The sequence below is a fragment of the Anguilla rostrata genome, chromosome 2 (genome assembly GCF_018555375.3).
Source record: "Anguilla rostrata isolate EN2019 chromosome 2, ASM1855537v3, whole genome shotgun sequence".
In the NCBI taxonomy this organism is placed as follows: Eukaryota; Metazoa; Chordata; class Actinopteri; order Anguilliformes; family Anguillidae; genus Anguilla; species Anguilla rostrata.
The window spans coordinates 22,941,077-22,957,610 of record NC_057934.1 but is presented as its reverse complement, the minus strand read 5'-3'; the positions used below and the strand labels follow the sequence as shown (position 1 = coordinate 22,957,610).

General features: G+C 43.6%; 1 protein-coding gene across 3 annotated transcripts in view; it reads right to left on the bottom strand.

The window, feature by feature from the left end:
* atrnl1b (attractin-like 1b) overlaps nucleotides 1-16,534 on the bottom strand; it is a 268,072-nt gene that overhangs the window by 58,525 nt on the left and 193,013 nt on the right. For all 3 annotated transcript variants that reach the window (XM_064321326.1, XM_064321328.1, XM_064321327.1), the window contains exon 25: nucleotides 5,262-5,323. In XM_064321326.1, coding sequence (XP_064177396.1) covers nucleotides 5,262-5,323 — 62 coding nt within the window. The remainder of the gene's footprint in view (nucleotides 1-5,261; nucleotides 5,324-16,534) is intronic.

The following is a 16,534-nucleotide window of genomic DNA, read 5'->3' as shown; positions in this document are numbered from 1 at the left end:
TTAATCTGAATGTAAACAGCTTTAAGTAATCAAAGAGTAACATTGTTGTAGGTAGTCTGAGTAAAAGAGCAAGCCTGAGGGAGCTCTGGTTAAATCAGGATCAGCAAACAGAAATAACATTCAAAGACCCTTCAACCTGTGGTAAAACTATGACTCCGAATCGGGGTTGGGAACACTTTTAAAGGTCCTTTAAACATTTTAATCAAATCTTTTTTTCTTCTCTTGCCTAACATTTTACTAGTCTTTTCTTGCATGCCACTGCTTCTCACAAAAAATGCTCAGCCGTCCGCTGTCGCCTCAGCAGGCTGTGCGAGAGGCAAAGAATGCACACGGAGGAGTGCGCTTCCCTATGGTCAGAGTGCCCTTTCTCCCACAGCCTTAACGTACGAGCCATTTTCAGAACATTTTACACCAGAATCATATTTATATGACTGTTAAATAGTGCCGGGGACAAAATTAGCTAGTGAAAAAGCACCCCAGGCGTAAATTACGCCAATCCCACCCAGCCCCCACTGCCGACGAAGGAGCCAAGATTCGATTCTGCACCTACTGTCATGTGACATATGAGTATATGCATGTAAATGCATAAATATGTATGCGTGAAATAAATGACGTTACCTGCACTATCAAATGAATAAATCCATTTAATGTTTACAAATACACAACACTTCTGTTTGAAGATTATCCCAAAGCAAATACGAGAGAGCAGCAAACTTTCAATCACCCGATTAGGAAGCAGGGCAGTGGAAATGTGCACACAGAAAAGCATAAATACTAACGCACACACAAACAGATACAAATGAACTCTTTCACACGCACACACACACACAAAAACACACACGTGCAAGCACACGCATGTTCGCACGTACGCAGACACACACACGCACATGCACATACTATGTACGCACACGCGCTAATGCACGCACGTGCTTGTACACACACACACAGCTTCAGGTGGAATCGATATAATCTTCTGCTGTAAATCAAACCTTTTTTCAGAAGAAAAAGACCCAGAGGTGTACTGTACTGTGGAGCAATATTCTAGCACACACAGACACACACGCAGCCACACAGAAACACACACCTTTACGAAAGTATCGTTGATGCGCAATAGAGAGATCACTTTGATGGGTGGGGAAAGTGAGAGAGGGGTGAGTAACAGCAAAATTAGCAATCAAAAAGATCAATGCTAATTAAATGAATTATCTGAAAATCTGTATCCGACTGACACAGCCAAATAGTTTTTTACCCTTTGAATCCATTACTTTACTACTGCATGTTTCAATTCGCTTCAGTTCATATACTCCAAGATTCTGACAATATCGTGTCCTATCAATAGCCACCTGCGCTAATTAAACAGCAATACCGTTCTCCATTTCAACATTTTTATTATGGCTGCGTGAAATATCAGATAATGAGTATGATGAACTTAAGCCAGTTCCTTTTGTTATAAGTTATCTTGTTAATAGATAGGGTAATAAATAACAGCAAATAACATACTGCTAAATCGAGCACTCTGAGTTTAATGACATGCTAGCACCTCACTTTAAAGTTTTATCAATCCATCTAAATCTTATTTTGATCAGCAAGGTGATACTGGTGTGATAATGGGCAGAAGCACTTCCATAGCATGTGCTATTACAGAGCACGTCAGAACTGAACAACAAAAGCGGGATTGGCCTCTGCAGCAAATGGTTCCTCTTGAAACAGACGCATTAACTTGCAGAAATTACAGAGGCAGAAATGAAAAGGCCATTAGCTAACGAAAGGGGTGTTGGCTTTGGCTTGGGTTAAACACCAGGTAATTGCTGCTTGATTGGCACCGGTGCATTTTTAATCAACACCATATCCATGAAACACTGCACATTGAAGCTTCACTCAGGGGGGGGGATACATAAATAAAATTAAAGGAGGCTCTTTGTTGCCTGGTGATAATTAGCTTTCATTTTAATTTTAATTACAGGTATGGAAGAAACCAAGCTGGCTTCCACAATAACAATAAAAACCATACCGCCCTCAGGTCAAGAATTGGGTTTGTGGGCATGGGCTGTATTTACAGAGGGTATTTTTTCCAGCTGTTTAAATTCAACAGGATGCTTGTTTCTGGGGTGTCACTTACTCAATGCTGACAGCTTTGGGGACTAGGGGTCTCACAAGCTGCCTATTGCATGTTTGTGGATTTCAAGAACGGCCTTAGAAGGAGAACACTGACTACCACCCTACTCGCTCCCACTAAATGTTATTTCACACTAAATACGCGATGGAGTTGAATATTACATTACATTACAGGCATTTATCAGACGCTCTTATCCAGAGCGACTTACACCACTTTTACACAGCATTTTACATTGTATCCATTTATACAGCTGGATATACCAATTCCAGTTAAGTACCTTGCTCAAGGGTACAACGGCAGTGTCCTACCCGGGAATCGAACCTGCAACCTTTCGGTTACAAGCCCAGTTCCTTACCCACTGTGAATAATGTCACACATCTGCAGGCAAAACTTCATTTATGGTGGGAATTTCAAACGAAGCAGGAGTAAATGGGGGGAGTGTGGAGGAAAATAATGTAGCTAATAAAGCACAGAAGGACACCCTCGAAGGCTTCTTCACAGGCAAGTAAGAGCAGAAATGAATGACCTGCCCTTCAGAGTTTGGTTGGGGGACGGGGGAAATTGGGGGGGGGGGGCTTATCTGCAGGCATACGGGTGAAGCCTGCAGATTAGCTGTAGAGTGCAATCAGGGTTACTGCCATCTGTGAGCCAGATGGTACAAAGTATGAGAATCTATGAATGGCTGCTTCAGCGCAGCAGGGCAAACACTGTAAATGGCGCCCCCCTACAGGCTTGTGCAAAGTCACTATAACATGCTGTAGAGAGCTGGGAGACATTATGGGATTGGGAGGGAAGTAGGTGGGTGATGAATATATTCTGGCCATTTTTCTCTGAATGGTTTAATTCCAGACCTGCTCCACCTCACCCTGCCACACCCAAACTTCCTGGCTCTTCCTGCCATGTCAAACACCCGTGAAATATGGATAACTATTAGAGCCCATGTATGCAGGAGATAATGTCGCAATTAGAACATAACGGCAGCACACCCAGCTGAAACGATACGCACACCAGCACACACACCTACGTGCGCTCATTTAGAGATGGCAGGAGAGGATCTGGAAATGTACAGCCAATGAGATGACAGCAGCCAGAAAATAAATTATTGAACTGAAACAAATTCCCTTAAAACACTTGTTCCTTTAACCCTCTGGGGTCGAGAGCTCCGCCGGCGGAGCTCGGCAAGATTAAATTAACTTTCGTTTCTATTTGGATGATTAACTTCACGAGTTGTTATCATACAGACGCAACAAAAACATTGACAGAAACCTTAGAATCGCGACTTTCCAATGCGCCCATTGACAAATGATATGAATTGTTTTAAAAGTTCTAAATTTGATTAATTAAACCATGTATGCTTCGTTAATCCTTAGTCATTACTATGTGAATTTCGCTCATCAGGAAGTCTGCCCAAATCGCATTCACATGTTAACAACATTATAACTACTCTCCATAGAAGGAGAGTAGGGGAGAGGCGATGCGAGATCCATGTGAGAAATGACAAGCCTGCGAAAGCAGGATAGAATGTCAAAGTGTAGCCTAATTCACTTCTTTTGAGGTAAACATTTCGTTTAATTTTGGAAAATGGTCCGTCCGGAACCGACATCGATGAAGAGCGGTGTCATTTCGAACAGCGAACTGATCCAGCTGAGGATCAACTTCATGAGTAAGTATATTTCTTATGATCATATTGGTAAATATGTGTACTGGATTGCAATCTCTGTGTTTGTACGAATATCCAGAAATATGCGCGTTTGTAAATTCCCACACTACGAACGATTCAAACTATTGCATCTAAGAATTATAGGCTAGGCTCTCTGCGTCTGGTTGTGTGTTAGAAGTAGCAGGTAAACTGTATTTTTTTTCGATCATATTGGTAATAAATAGCCCGTGGCGTGGCTAGGATTCTAAAACTGATGTCCTCGCACAATCGATATTAGCATACTGTAAGTAAATTCTGGAAATAGCAATATAATAAACACTTAGCTAAACAGACCTAGCCTACTTCAGATTGAGGCATTATTATTGATGAGTTGCGTGTAGTTGAGCTGGAATATCAATGTTTATTTAGTTTAGCTAATGTTGTTTCGTTGATAGCTTGCATTATTTGTAAATGTGTGCTGTATTACATTCTCTGTGTATTTGTAGGAATATTCACTAATATGCACGCTTGTAAATTCCCACACTACGAACAATTCTAACCATTGCTTCTCAAAATTATAGGCTACCTCTCTGCGTCTGGTTGTGTTTGTTTGGTTCTTTGTTTGTATATGATGTAACCATGTCACATTTCCTATGTTTTGTTTTCATTAGTTAGTGGTTTGCCCCTTTTTTGTAAAGCACATTTAATTTTCACCTGTTGAAGGAAATGTGCTATATAAATAAAGTTTGATTTGATGTCACATTTCCTAACAATTTTCTTTTTATCATATTTACAGAGATGCTGATCAGGAAACACGGCCTACTTCATCACTAGCTAAGAGGCCACCCAAGCGTTGCAAGAGTACACCAGTCTCATCTCATCTTCCATGCGTAAAGTTTGCTTCAATAAATGTTCTGAAAATCAAAAGATGTCTTTGTTTCTGTCTTCTAAATGGCTCACTGAGTCTTTGTCTTAGTGGTGGGGAGGCATGCGGCCAGGTGTGAATAGCCTACTTAGCTGGCAGGTCGTCCTACCCAATGCATATTCATTACAGAAAGGCCATTTGCCCTCCCATTCTCACCTGGTGTTAAAAAATAGTAGTCACAACACTAACCTTTAGCAATTTATTTTATATTTGGATTTGGATTTGCTAAAATATTTTGTCATCTTTTGATACCCAAGACCTTGATGAACACATTTCAGTGACCAAAAATCTTAGTCACAATTGTTTAGTGTGTTTTATTACAACATTCCTGTGCATGTTCAAAACTACTGTTTACAGTTTGTGTGTTTTTAGAGCAATTTGCAATCCACATATGATTATGACCTACTTACTGCTGCCATATTATTGTAGCTGAGTTTGTGCTGAAAACAGAGATATGAACACTTTGGAATCACTGCATATAAAGTTGATGAAATTTACACAAATGTCAGAGCATGGCACAATCACCAGTGTGCCTCATTTTACCCTTAGACCCCAGAGGGTTAAAACAACGCTACACTCACCTGAAAAACGTGACAAAGAACTGAACCAGGTCCATGATGCTGTTGTGTTGGGCGAAAGCGATCTAGAGAGAGAGAAAGGGAGAGGGGGGAGAGAAAGAGCTTTCATTTAAAAAATATTTTTGATGTGCTCAAATAGTGTGTGCCCTGCAATCGACTGGCGCCCTGTCCAAGCGTTATTCCTGTCTCTCCTAGGGCTGGGCAATTAACCGAAAATGTAGCGAAACCGACATTTAGAACCTCTCACCGACTTAATATTGCTCATGTCGGTTAATTTGGTTAATACTTTCCCCATTGCGTGTTTCATGAACTGTCCCCTTAAAAAAATACTATGTTGAGTTCAGTCACGTGCCTCCGCCCCATCCAACTAACGTTAGTCCACGTTCACTCAAAGCAAAGCTCAAGCTGGCGGCATGGAGGACATGAGCGCAAACACTGAGCTAACAAATAAACCCGAGCAGCTTATACCGAAAAAGAATCCCGTGTCCGCCATCGTTTGGACACATTTTGGCTTCAGTGAAGACAACACCGAACAAAAAGAAGTCAAAATGTAAACACTGCAGAAAAACAATTTCAGCGAGCAAAGGTAACACCACCAATTTGTTTAATCATTTGGAACACGATCACATTACCGAATATGAAGAGTGCATGGCTCAAAAAGAGAGAGAGACCGACAAGCGCCAAAGTGCTTCCACAAAGCAGCTGTCGCTAACACAAGCATTTACAAATGCCACACAAAATATGCAAAAGATTCAATAAGATGTAAAGAAATAACTGGTACCATTGCATATTACATGGCAAAGGATATGGCTCCCATAGCTACTGTGGAACATCTCGTTAAAACCCTCGACAAAAGATACGCTGTACCATCGTGAAAATATTTAATTATTTATTTAAAATAATTTATTTTGTTTGCAAGAGATGCAAGACATTATTTTGTACTTTTTTAGGGAACTCGCTTTTTACTTTAAAACTAAAATGTTACCTTTTTCACAAGATGTTTTCATTTCAAGTGATGCGTGCTTTGATTTCAACTGTTCAAAATATTCAATAAATAGCCATAAATAGTTCATCTGTGTGTGTTTCCTTAAATTATTTTAAAATCACAAAGATAAGATATGCACTCCTTCATTAGAACATATTTCCCAGCTTTAATAGTTGAGCATATTTACAGTACAGACCTTGTCAGAGAACTATGAGGGCAGTGTAAAAAAAAAAAAAAAAAAGCGTATAAAATAAATAATTGTTCATTAATCATAATCGAGGTGAAAGTTCGAAATAATCGTGATATTGATTTGAAGTCATATCGCCCAGCCCTAGTCTCTCCCCAAATGCATGCTGGGAAAGGCTCAAGACCAACTTACTCCCCTGCTGCTGACCAGGAATAAGACCAATTAAAGCCGCAAACGGCGTTGGGAGGGGTCCAAGCATTGGCACCGTCGCGCCCCCTATGGAGCGATTTTAAAATGGCTTTTTCCTCATGATCATATGCCTTCACCCAACATATCTACTGAATATCATGATGATTGTATAAAATACTGATGACTTATGGCCAATTCTGTGCTAAGAGACGCTGTCGGATGACTTAGTTGCGTCGCCATAGATGTGTCCTGGCCGCTTCCCGTAAAGGCCTTTACTATGTCGTAACGCTTAGATGGGATGTCGTAACACTTAGATGGGATGTCGTAACACATATATGGCCCGGCGTGTATGTACAGCTGCAGCGCTTCCATGCTGTAACTAAAAAAGGCGTCACACTAGTGTTGTCACGATTCCAAAATTTTGACTTCCATACCCATACCAGGTTTAGTATCACAATACTCAATACTGAAACAATATTGATTCAATATTCGGTACCTAACAATACTGAAAATACCTTCATAGATCAGAAACCTAATGTCCAAAAGGGTTGACCTCATTTTCGAATTCACAGTTTATTAAAAACCTGGAGTTATTAACAACCTTTAAGTTGAAGCCTGTTCAACATATTAACACGCATAGGCCTATAGTGTTACACTAAACAATAGAAAAGTATATTAAATATATTTCAAAAATTAAACAATTGTAAACTAAGTTATCTTTAAACAGGTCTTTCACTTTTAAATAGATATAAAAAAACAGCATATTTTAATAACAATACAACATCTTCCTATAATAAAATATTTCCAATTTAGAACACCTATTGCTACTGAAGTGAACTGAGTCGAAGCTTGCGCTGTATCAACGAGTGAGTGCACAAGCGCAAGTCACCTCACTTGACAACCTTAGTTGCCACTGCCATCTAGCGAAGATTCTGACAAATTACACCTTTCATCCTCTCAATCAGTAATGCGGGAGACACATTTCCCTGGCTTTTACATTTGACACAAAACTACCGAATGTCGGAAAATTCTAATACCGAACCGTTTCTCTTTTTTTAAGTACCGAAAAAGTGCTGAAGTTTCGGTATACGGTGCAACACTACGTCAGACACATATTCCAATCCATTGCTCAGCTTAGCAGAGAATGCACATTTCAGAGCGCCTCAGAGACAGATAGAATAATAATACACATTTCAAATAATAGATAGGACATTGAGAAAAAACGAAACAAAAGACGAAATATCAACTCGCGACCTGCGTGCTGCTCGCAGAATAGCCTACCGTTTTATTTATTTAGACACTGGCATATAAGAAAATTTTTGGTTACGCTGACCGATAAAACGCTATTCCAAAAGCAAAATCAGACATGTTATACATCGTTAGAAACCTTATACTCTCACCTACTGAATAGATGAATTGTCAATCCAGCCAAATTGTACTAAAAGGGGCGACAACGCCGTAGGCAACAGGTGTGGTATTACGCACAGCTATTTTTGAAGGTAGCCGACCCAGGCGTCACATATGCGCGTATATTTCACAAACAGATTGTCCAAGACAATATATGACCACTCATTCGCAAAAGGGACATCTCTACGCGTAAAACCGATGGTAAGCTTGTATATTTATTAAATGCTTAGTCCCAGATATTGACTGTAGAATGACATGGTATACTTTTAAAAAACTTTGTCTCGTTTATTTCGTTATTCAGTGAGTAGCGTACTCACTGCTGTATTGGCATATTTTAGGGCTAATGTCGGGTTTATCTTGCTATGGAATATTACATTACATTACATTACAGGCATTTGGCAGACGCTCTTATCCAGAGCGACCTACAACAAAGTGTATAACCATAACCAGGAACAAGTGTGTCGAAAACCCTAGAGAGAAGTAGCCTACCGTTCCAAGTGTAGGGAAAAACCGCATAGTTCAACTTGGACCCTGTAGGTTAAACTGATTAACACTAACACAAACAAGAACAGCAACAACGCAGTCTATGCAAAAATACAAGCAATAGTTAAGACGAGTTAAGACTAAGTCACCTACGAAACAACTACCTAATTACAACCCTAAGCTTACAGTCAATTTAGAAATTAAATTGAGAATATGATTTCTCTCAGCATAATGATGGATTCAAAGACTAAACGAACTCACCTGATATTGTCTTCAAATGAAAAGTAATGATTCATCCTCTCAAAAAGCTTTTACTAACAAACTTTTAGTAGCAAAAAAGGAAATATCAACTCACCACCCCTGCTACCTGCGCTCGGAGTACCGTATTATTTCTTTAGACATTGGCAGACTACAGCATAAATTGCGTCTTTTGTTTATATTCAATATTAGAAATTCCAGCGAGAAACTGCAGATGTAGACACAAGATAGTTTGTTATGTTATGGTAGCAACAAAACGAAGTGGACTACATGGCCAACATGGGTTATTTGTAGTGCCTGAGTAGTGGGAACCCACCTGCCAAATTTGGTTGCTCTAGGACTTATGGTTGCTGAGCCTCAGACACTTTTAGCAGAGAAAAATAATAAGAATAACAATAATAATCCTAACAAATACAATAGGGTTCCACCAGCTTCGCTGCTTGGACCCCTAATAATAATAATAATAATAATAATAATAATAATAATAATCCTAACAGATACAATAGGGTTCCACCAGCTTCGCTGCTTGGACCCCTAGTAATCCTAACAAATACAATAGGGTTCCACCAGCTTCACTGCTTGGATCCCTAATAATAATCCTAACAGATACAATAGGGTTCCACCAGCTTCGCTGCTTGGACCCCTAATAATCCTAACAGATACAATAGGGTTCCACCAGCTTCGCTGCTTGGACCCCTAATAATCCTAACAGATACAATAGGTTTCCACCAGCTTCGCTGCTTGGACCCCTAATAATAATAATCCTAACAAATACAATAGGGTTCCACCAGCTTCGCTGCTTGGACCCCTAATAATAATCCTAACAGATACAATAGGGCTCCACCAGCTTTGCTGCTTGGACCCCTAATAATCCTAACAGATACAATAGGGTTCCACCAGCTTCGCTGCTTGGACCCCTAATAATAATTATCCTAACAAATACAACAGGATTCCACCAGCTTCGCTGCTTGGACCCCTAATAATAATCCTAACAGATACAATAGGGTTCCATCAGCTTCGCTGCTTGGACCCCTAATAATAATAATCCTAACAGATACAATAGGGTTCCACCAGCTTCGCTGCTTGGACCCCTAATAATAATAATAATCCTAACAGATACAATAGGGTTCCACCAGCTTCGCTGCTTGGACCCCTAATAATCCTAACAGATACAATAGGGTTCCACAAGCTTCGCTGCTTGGACACCTAAATAAATAAGGTTAGATAATGGATGGATTTGATGTACTTAGCTCTGAGACAATTACTATATTACACCCTACACAGTACTACATGAGAGCTAGTGCAGATCAGTGGAGAGCAGTCTCCCTCAAAACAACAACTAGCCGCCTGAGGCTCAATGTCAGGTGGAGCTAATTCAGTGTTAAATAAATACAGGTCATAGTCGGAGAATGACACAGCCTGAGTAGTGGGAACCCACCTGCCAAATTTGGTTGCTCTAGGACTTATGGTTGCTGAGCCTCAGACACTTTTAGCAGAGAAAAATAATAAGAATAACAATAATAATCCTAACAAATACAATAGGGTTCCACCAGCTTCGCTGCTTGGACCCCTAATAATAATAATAATAATAATAATAATAATAATAATAATAATCCTAACAGATACAATAGGGTTCCACCAGCTTCGCTGCTTGGACCCCTAGTAATCCTAACAAATACAATAGGGTTCCACCAGCTTCACTGCTTGGATCCCTAATAATAATCCTAACAGATACAATAGGGTTCCACCAGCTTCGCTGCTTGGACCCCTAATAATCCTAACAGATACAATAGGGTTCCACCAGCTTCGCTGCTTGGACCCCTAATAATCCTAACAGATACAATAGGGCTCCACCAGCTTTGCTGCTTGGACCCCTAATAATCCTAACAGATACAATAGGGTTCCACCAGCTTCGCTGCTTGGACCCCTAATAATAATTATCCTAACAAATACAACAGGATTCCACCAGCTTCGCTGCTTGGACCCCTAATAATAATCCTAACAGATACAATAGGGTTCCATCAGCTTCGCTGCTTGGACCCCTAATAATAATAATCCTAACAGATACAATAGGGTTCCACCAGCTTCGCTGCTTGGACCCCTAATAATAATAATAATCCTAACAGATACAATAGGGTTCCACCAGCTTCGCTGCTTGGACCCCTAATAATCCTAACAGATACAATAGGGTTCCACAAGCTTCGCTGCTTGGACACCTAAATAAATAAGGTTAGATAATGGATGGATTTGATGTACTTAGCTCTGAGACAATTACTATATTACACCCTACACAGTACTACATGAGAGCTAGTGCAGATCAGTGGAGAGCAGTCTCCCTCAAAACAACAACTAGCCGCCTGAGGCTCAATGTCAGGTGGAGCTAATTCAGTGTTAAATAAATACAGGTCATAGTCGGAGAATGACACAGCCCAGGCTCAACCTTTGATGTCCCCGAGACCCCCCCTGGGGCTCAAGCAGAGTGCTTTCAATGAAAAATGGCCTTCAATTAAAAAAAAAAAAAAAAAAAAAACAATTTTTAAGATGCACGAAAACTGTTGCGTAAACTAACGCACAAGTTTAGCAGCTTGCAGATTTACAATTGCAGTGTGGCTCCACTGGAATTGATGGCACATCTGCTTAAACAATAAACTAACCATACTAATGTATACACAGTTTGGGAACTGTGAGCCATGTAAATAATCATTTTTTGTGTCATCTCCTTTGTGCAAAATCCTTTGCCGTGTATCCCACCTCTACTCTACACCCCACTTGCTATAGCACACACACCCCACTCTCCATGCCCTGAAGTCCACTCTCTATACCCTACATCCACTCTCTACTCCCTACTCCTCAGATTTCAAATCTGGACCTTGAATCCAAATCCAGCCCTGGTTTTCTCTTCCCCCAGGTAATTAACTGAACATTACATTACATTACAGGCATTTGGCAGACGCTCTTATCCAGAGCGACGTACAACAAAGTGTATAACCATAACCAGGAACAAGTATGACGAAACCCCTAGAGAGAAGTACCGGTCCAAGTGCAGGGAACAACTGCATAGTTCAACTTGGACCCTGAAGGTTAAACTGATTAACACTAACAACGAGAACGGCAACAACGCAGTCTATAGAAAAAATACAAGCAGTAGTTAAGACAGTTAATGCACCTAAGTCACCTACGAAACAGCTGCCTAGTTACAATCCTAAGCTTACAGTCATTTACAGGGGGGTAGGGAGGGATGGGGAGAGGTGCAGCCTGAAGAGGTGAGTCTTCAGTCGTCTTTTGAAGTGGGTCAGTGTCTCAGCTGTTCTGACCTCCACAGGGAGGTCATTCCACCATCGTGGGGCCAGAACAGACAGGAGACGTGTTCTGGAAGTGCAGGTGCGAAGAGGGGGAGGTGCTAGGCGTCCTGAGGTAGCAGAACGGAGGGATCTGGCTGGCATGTAGGGTTTGAATATCTTGTGGAGGTATGCTGGGGCTGATCCCTTGACTGCCTGGTATGCTAGGACCAATGTTTTAAATTTGATGCGAGCTATAACAGGCAGCCAGTGGAGGGTAGTGAGCAGGGGAGTGACGTGGGAGTGTCTGGGGAGGTTGAAGACCAGACGAGCCGCAGCATTCTGAATGAGTTGCAGGGGTCTGGTGGCAGATGCCGGTAGTCCAGACAGAAGAGAGTTGCAGTAGTCCAGGCGGGATAGAACCATTGCTTGGACCAGGAGCTGGGTTGAGTAGGTGGTGAGAAAGGGGCGGATTCTGCGGATGTTATACAGGAAAAATCTGCATGCCCGGCTTACTGCTGCGATGTTCTTGGAGAGGGACAGCCTGTTGTCCATCACCACTCCGAGATTCTTGGCACAGGGTGATGATGTCACTAAGGTGTCCCCTAGGGAAATGGAAAAGTCGAGGAGGGGAGAGGATAGAGCAGGAATAAAGATTAGCTCCGTCTTTCCCGGGTTGAGCTTCAGGTGATTGTCCATCCAGCTCTGTATGTCTCTCAGGCAAGCGGAGATGCGGGCAGGGACCTGTGTGTCCGATGGGGAGAAGGAGAGAAAGAGTTGCGTGTCGTCGGCATAGGAGTGATAGGACAAGCCATGGGCAGATATTACAGGGCCAAGGGATCTGGTGTATAAGGAGAAGAGAAGGGGACCGAGGACTGAGCCCTGGGGAGCTCCGGTGGCGAGGGGACGGGGTGGTGATACCTTACCCGCCCAGGCAACCTGGAAGGAACGGTCAGAGAGGTAAGACTCAATCCAGTCAAGGACTGTGCCGCAGATCCCTGTTGCTGCCAGGGAGGACAGGAGGATAGAGTGCTCCACAGTGTCAAATGCAGCGGAGAGGTCTAGGAGAATCAGGACAGGCTGCTCGTACGGCATGGAGTGACTCACTGACCGAGAGGAGTGCAGTCTCGGTCGAGTAGCCAGGCCTGAAGCCAGACTGGTGGGGATCAAGCACGTTGTTCTGAGAGAAGAAAGCAGAGAGTTGGTTAGATGCAGCACGTTCAAGTGTTTTGGATAGGAAAGGGAGGAGAGATACCGGGCGGTAGTTCTGAATGACTGAAGGATCTAGTGTGGGTTTCTTCAGCAGCGGGGTGATGTGGGCCCTCTTGAAGGATGAGGGGAAACATCCAGAAGATAGGGAGGAGTTCACGAGGGAGGTGACAAAAGGGAGGATGTCTGGTGTGATTGCCTGGAGGAGAGATGAGGGGATAGGGTCGAGGGCGCAGGTGGTAGGGCGGTGGGTGAGCAGAAGCTGGGAAACTTCAGAGTCTGAGAGGAGAGAAAATGTGGAGAAACAGGGGGCGGAGGGCGCAGAGGGGGCGGAGGGCGCAAAGGAGCTGCAGTTGTCTGCAATCTTTTCGTCAAAGAATGCTGCAAAGTCATCTGCAGTGAAGGAAGACTGGGGTGGAGGAGGTGGCACGCTGAGGAGAGAAGAGAAAATAGAGAAAAGTTGACGAGGGTTAGAAATGGAGTTATGAATTTTAGTTTGGTAGAATTTTGCCTTAGCGGCAGTGACAGCAGAAGAAAACTCTGTCAGGAGAGACTGATAGGCTGAGATGTCAGATGGATCCCTGGATTTGGCCCACTTCCTCTCAGCAGCGCGGAGGCTGGCCCTGGAGGTAAATGGTAAATGGTAAATGGACTGCATTTATATAGCGCTTTTATCCAAAGCACTTTACAATTGATGCCTCTCATTCGCCAGAGCAGTTAGGGGTTAGGGGTTAGGTGTCTTGCTCAAGGACACTTCGACATGCCCAGGGCTGGGTTTGAACCGGCAACCCTCCGACTGCCAGACAATCGGTCTTACCTCCTGAGCTATATCGCCCCTAAGGTGCGTAGGATGTCAGACATCCATGGACTGGGAGGGGATGAACGTGCTGGCCTAGGGACAAGGGGGCATAGGGAGTCGAGTGCTGAGGAGAGAGAAGAAGTTAGGGTGGAGGATGCAGAGTTAGTGGGGAGCTTGGAAAATGATGGAAGAGGGGGGAGGGAAGCAGTCACTCTGGGAGCAAGAGAAGAGGGTGATAGGGAGCGGAGGTTACGGCGGACAGTGACAGTGGGGGTGGGAGGAGGAGAGGGAGGATGTGGAGAGAGGGGGAGGGAGAAGGAGAAGGAGATGAAGTGATGGTCAGACGTATGCAGGGGGTAACCGTAAGATTGGAGCTGGAGCAGGTCCTCAGGAAGATCAGGTCTAGAAGGTTGCCTGCCTTGTGGGTTGGGGGAGAGTGTTGTAGGGAGAGGTCGAAGGAGTAGAGTAGTGGTAGGAAGGCAGCAGACTGGGAGGCCTCTAGGTGGATGTTAAAATCTCCCAGGAGGATCAGCGGGGTGCCGTCCTCAGGGAAGGAGCTGAGCAGGGTGTCTAGCTCATCCAGGAAGCTTCCCAGGAGCCCCGGGGGACGATAAATAACAATAATATAGAGGTTAGCAGGGTAGGTGATAGAGACTGGATGGAATTCAAAAGTGGATATAGACAGGTCAGGGAGGGGGAGAACAGAGAATTTCCAGGTGGGGGAGATCAGTAGACCAGTACCACCACCACGGCCAGATCGCCGGGGGGTGTGGGAGAAGGAGTAGGAGGATGAGAGGGCAGCAGGAGTGGCAGAGTTGTCTGGTGTGATCCAGGTCTCTGTGAGGGCAAGGAACTGCAGGGATAGGAGGGAGGCATAGGCAGAGATGAAGTCTGCCTTGCGCGTAGCAGACTGGCAGTTCCATAGCCCCCCTGTGACCGTGAAGTTCTCACAGGGGGTCAGCGGGGGGTAGCAGAGGTTAGAGGGGTTCCGTTGTCAAGGGGGTCCATGTCGCTGGAAGCGCCTTCTGAGGGGGAGAGCACAGACTGGAATGGGGAGCTGGCTCATAAACTAGGAGGGAGCGACGCTAGCGTCGCTCCGAGTGTACCTAATTAGCAACTGAAAACCTGAGTCGAATAACGCGCTGATTACACAGGTTCACAGTCTGTAATAGTGCAATAATCGCAATCTATCAATTCTAAGAATCAAAGTGGTAGATAGAAGCCTAACACAACCTAAAAACAAAGAAACCTAACACAACCTAAAAACAAAGAACAGTTACCACACAGGGAAAAGTTTAAAATCTAACGCGGTATGTAATTAGCAAATGAACGCAGATACTTATCCAACTCTAGCAGGACGGATTTCGGCAGTTCGGCATTCGGCAATTAGTGCTTCTGATTGACCGGACTGTATCCACACCTGACTCCCAGGTAAAGGGAGTGTGGAAAACCAGCAGTTCTTAGACCTTGAGGGCCGTGATTTGAATAACAGGGCCCTACTCTCTACATCCCGCTTTCTACACCCCACAGTCCATTCCCTCCGCATTTACAGGGGCAGGGGGTGATTCCCACAGCCACAGAGGCAGAACTATAAGTCAGCGGCTGGAATGGCATGTCCCCCCAGGCCCATGAACGTACGCCACGCTGACAGGCCTCAGATTCAGAGCACCGGCTGTCTGCAGATCACCTCTGTTTAACACCATCAAACGCCACAGCCGTCTCCCACTCCTGTAGTCCCTGCTCACATCAAACTAAATAAATATCTTTTATATCCTATCCCAGTGACCCAGTGCTTACGGCACCTAAACTGAAAAAAAAGATTTAAAACTTTAGATCAAGGTTCTTTCCAGAATCTAATTTGCTGTCAGATTTAAACCGCGCCACAAGCCGAACCACGGTTGCATATGTCCGTGACACTGGGGCAATCGCCTCTTGGGGCTACTGTGAGTGACAGACTCCATACCGAAGCAGCCCAGCTGAGAGGCATTCACAACTGGTGTTAAGTGGTGCTCAGACACATTTGACCAGGTTCAGTGACTGGTGTTCAGTAGTGTTCAGTCACATCTGGGTCACATTCAATAAGCTCAGTGCTTTCACGCAGTTCTGGGTTAAAGCTCTGGGACTTTCTCACAGCAATATGATAGATAGGCAGAGCATGTGGTTGCCTATTCCAATCTGATGGTCCTCAATCAAACATACAATGATACTGCATTTGTACCATAATTGGCTTTTTGAGTTCCTGTACGAAAGCCTATGTGGGGATCAGGCAATGTAGTGTAGCATAATGGTTAGGGAACTGGGGTCGCAACTCCAAAATTGTAGGTTCAATTCCCAGGCAATGCCATTCTATGCTAGAACAAGGTACTTAACCAGAAACAAGTAAATATCCAGCTAAATATCGATTGTACACGCACCGGCCACTTTATAAAGTACACCTTGCCAGTACCGGGTTGTCTTCTGCTGCTGTAGCCCATCTGCTTC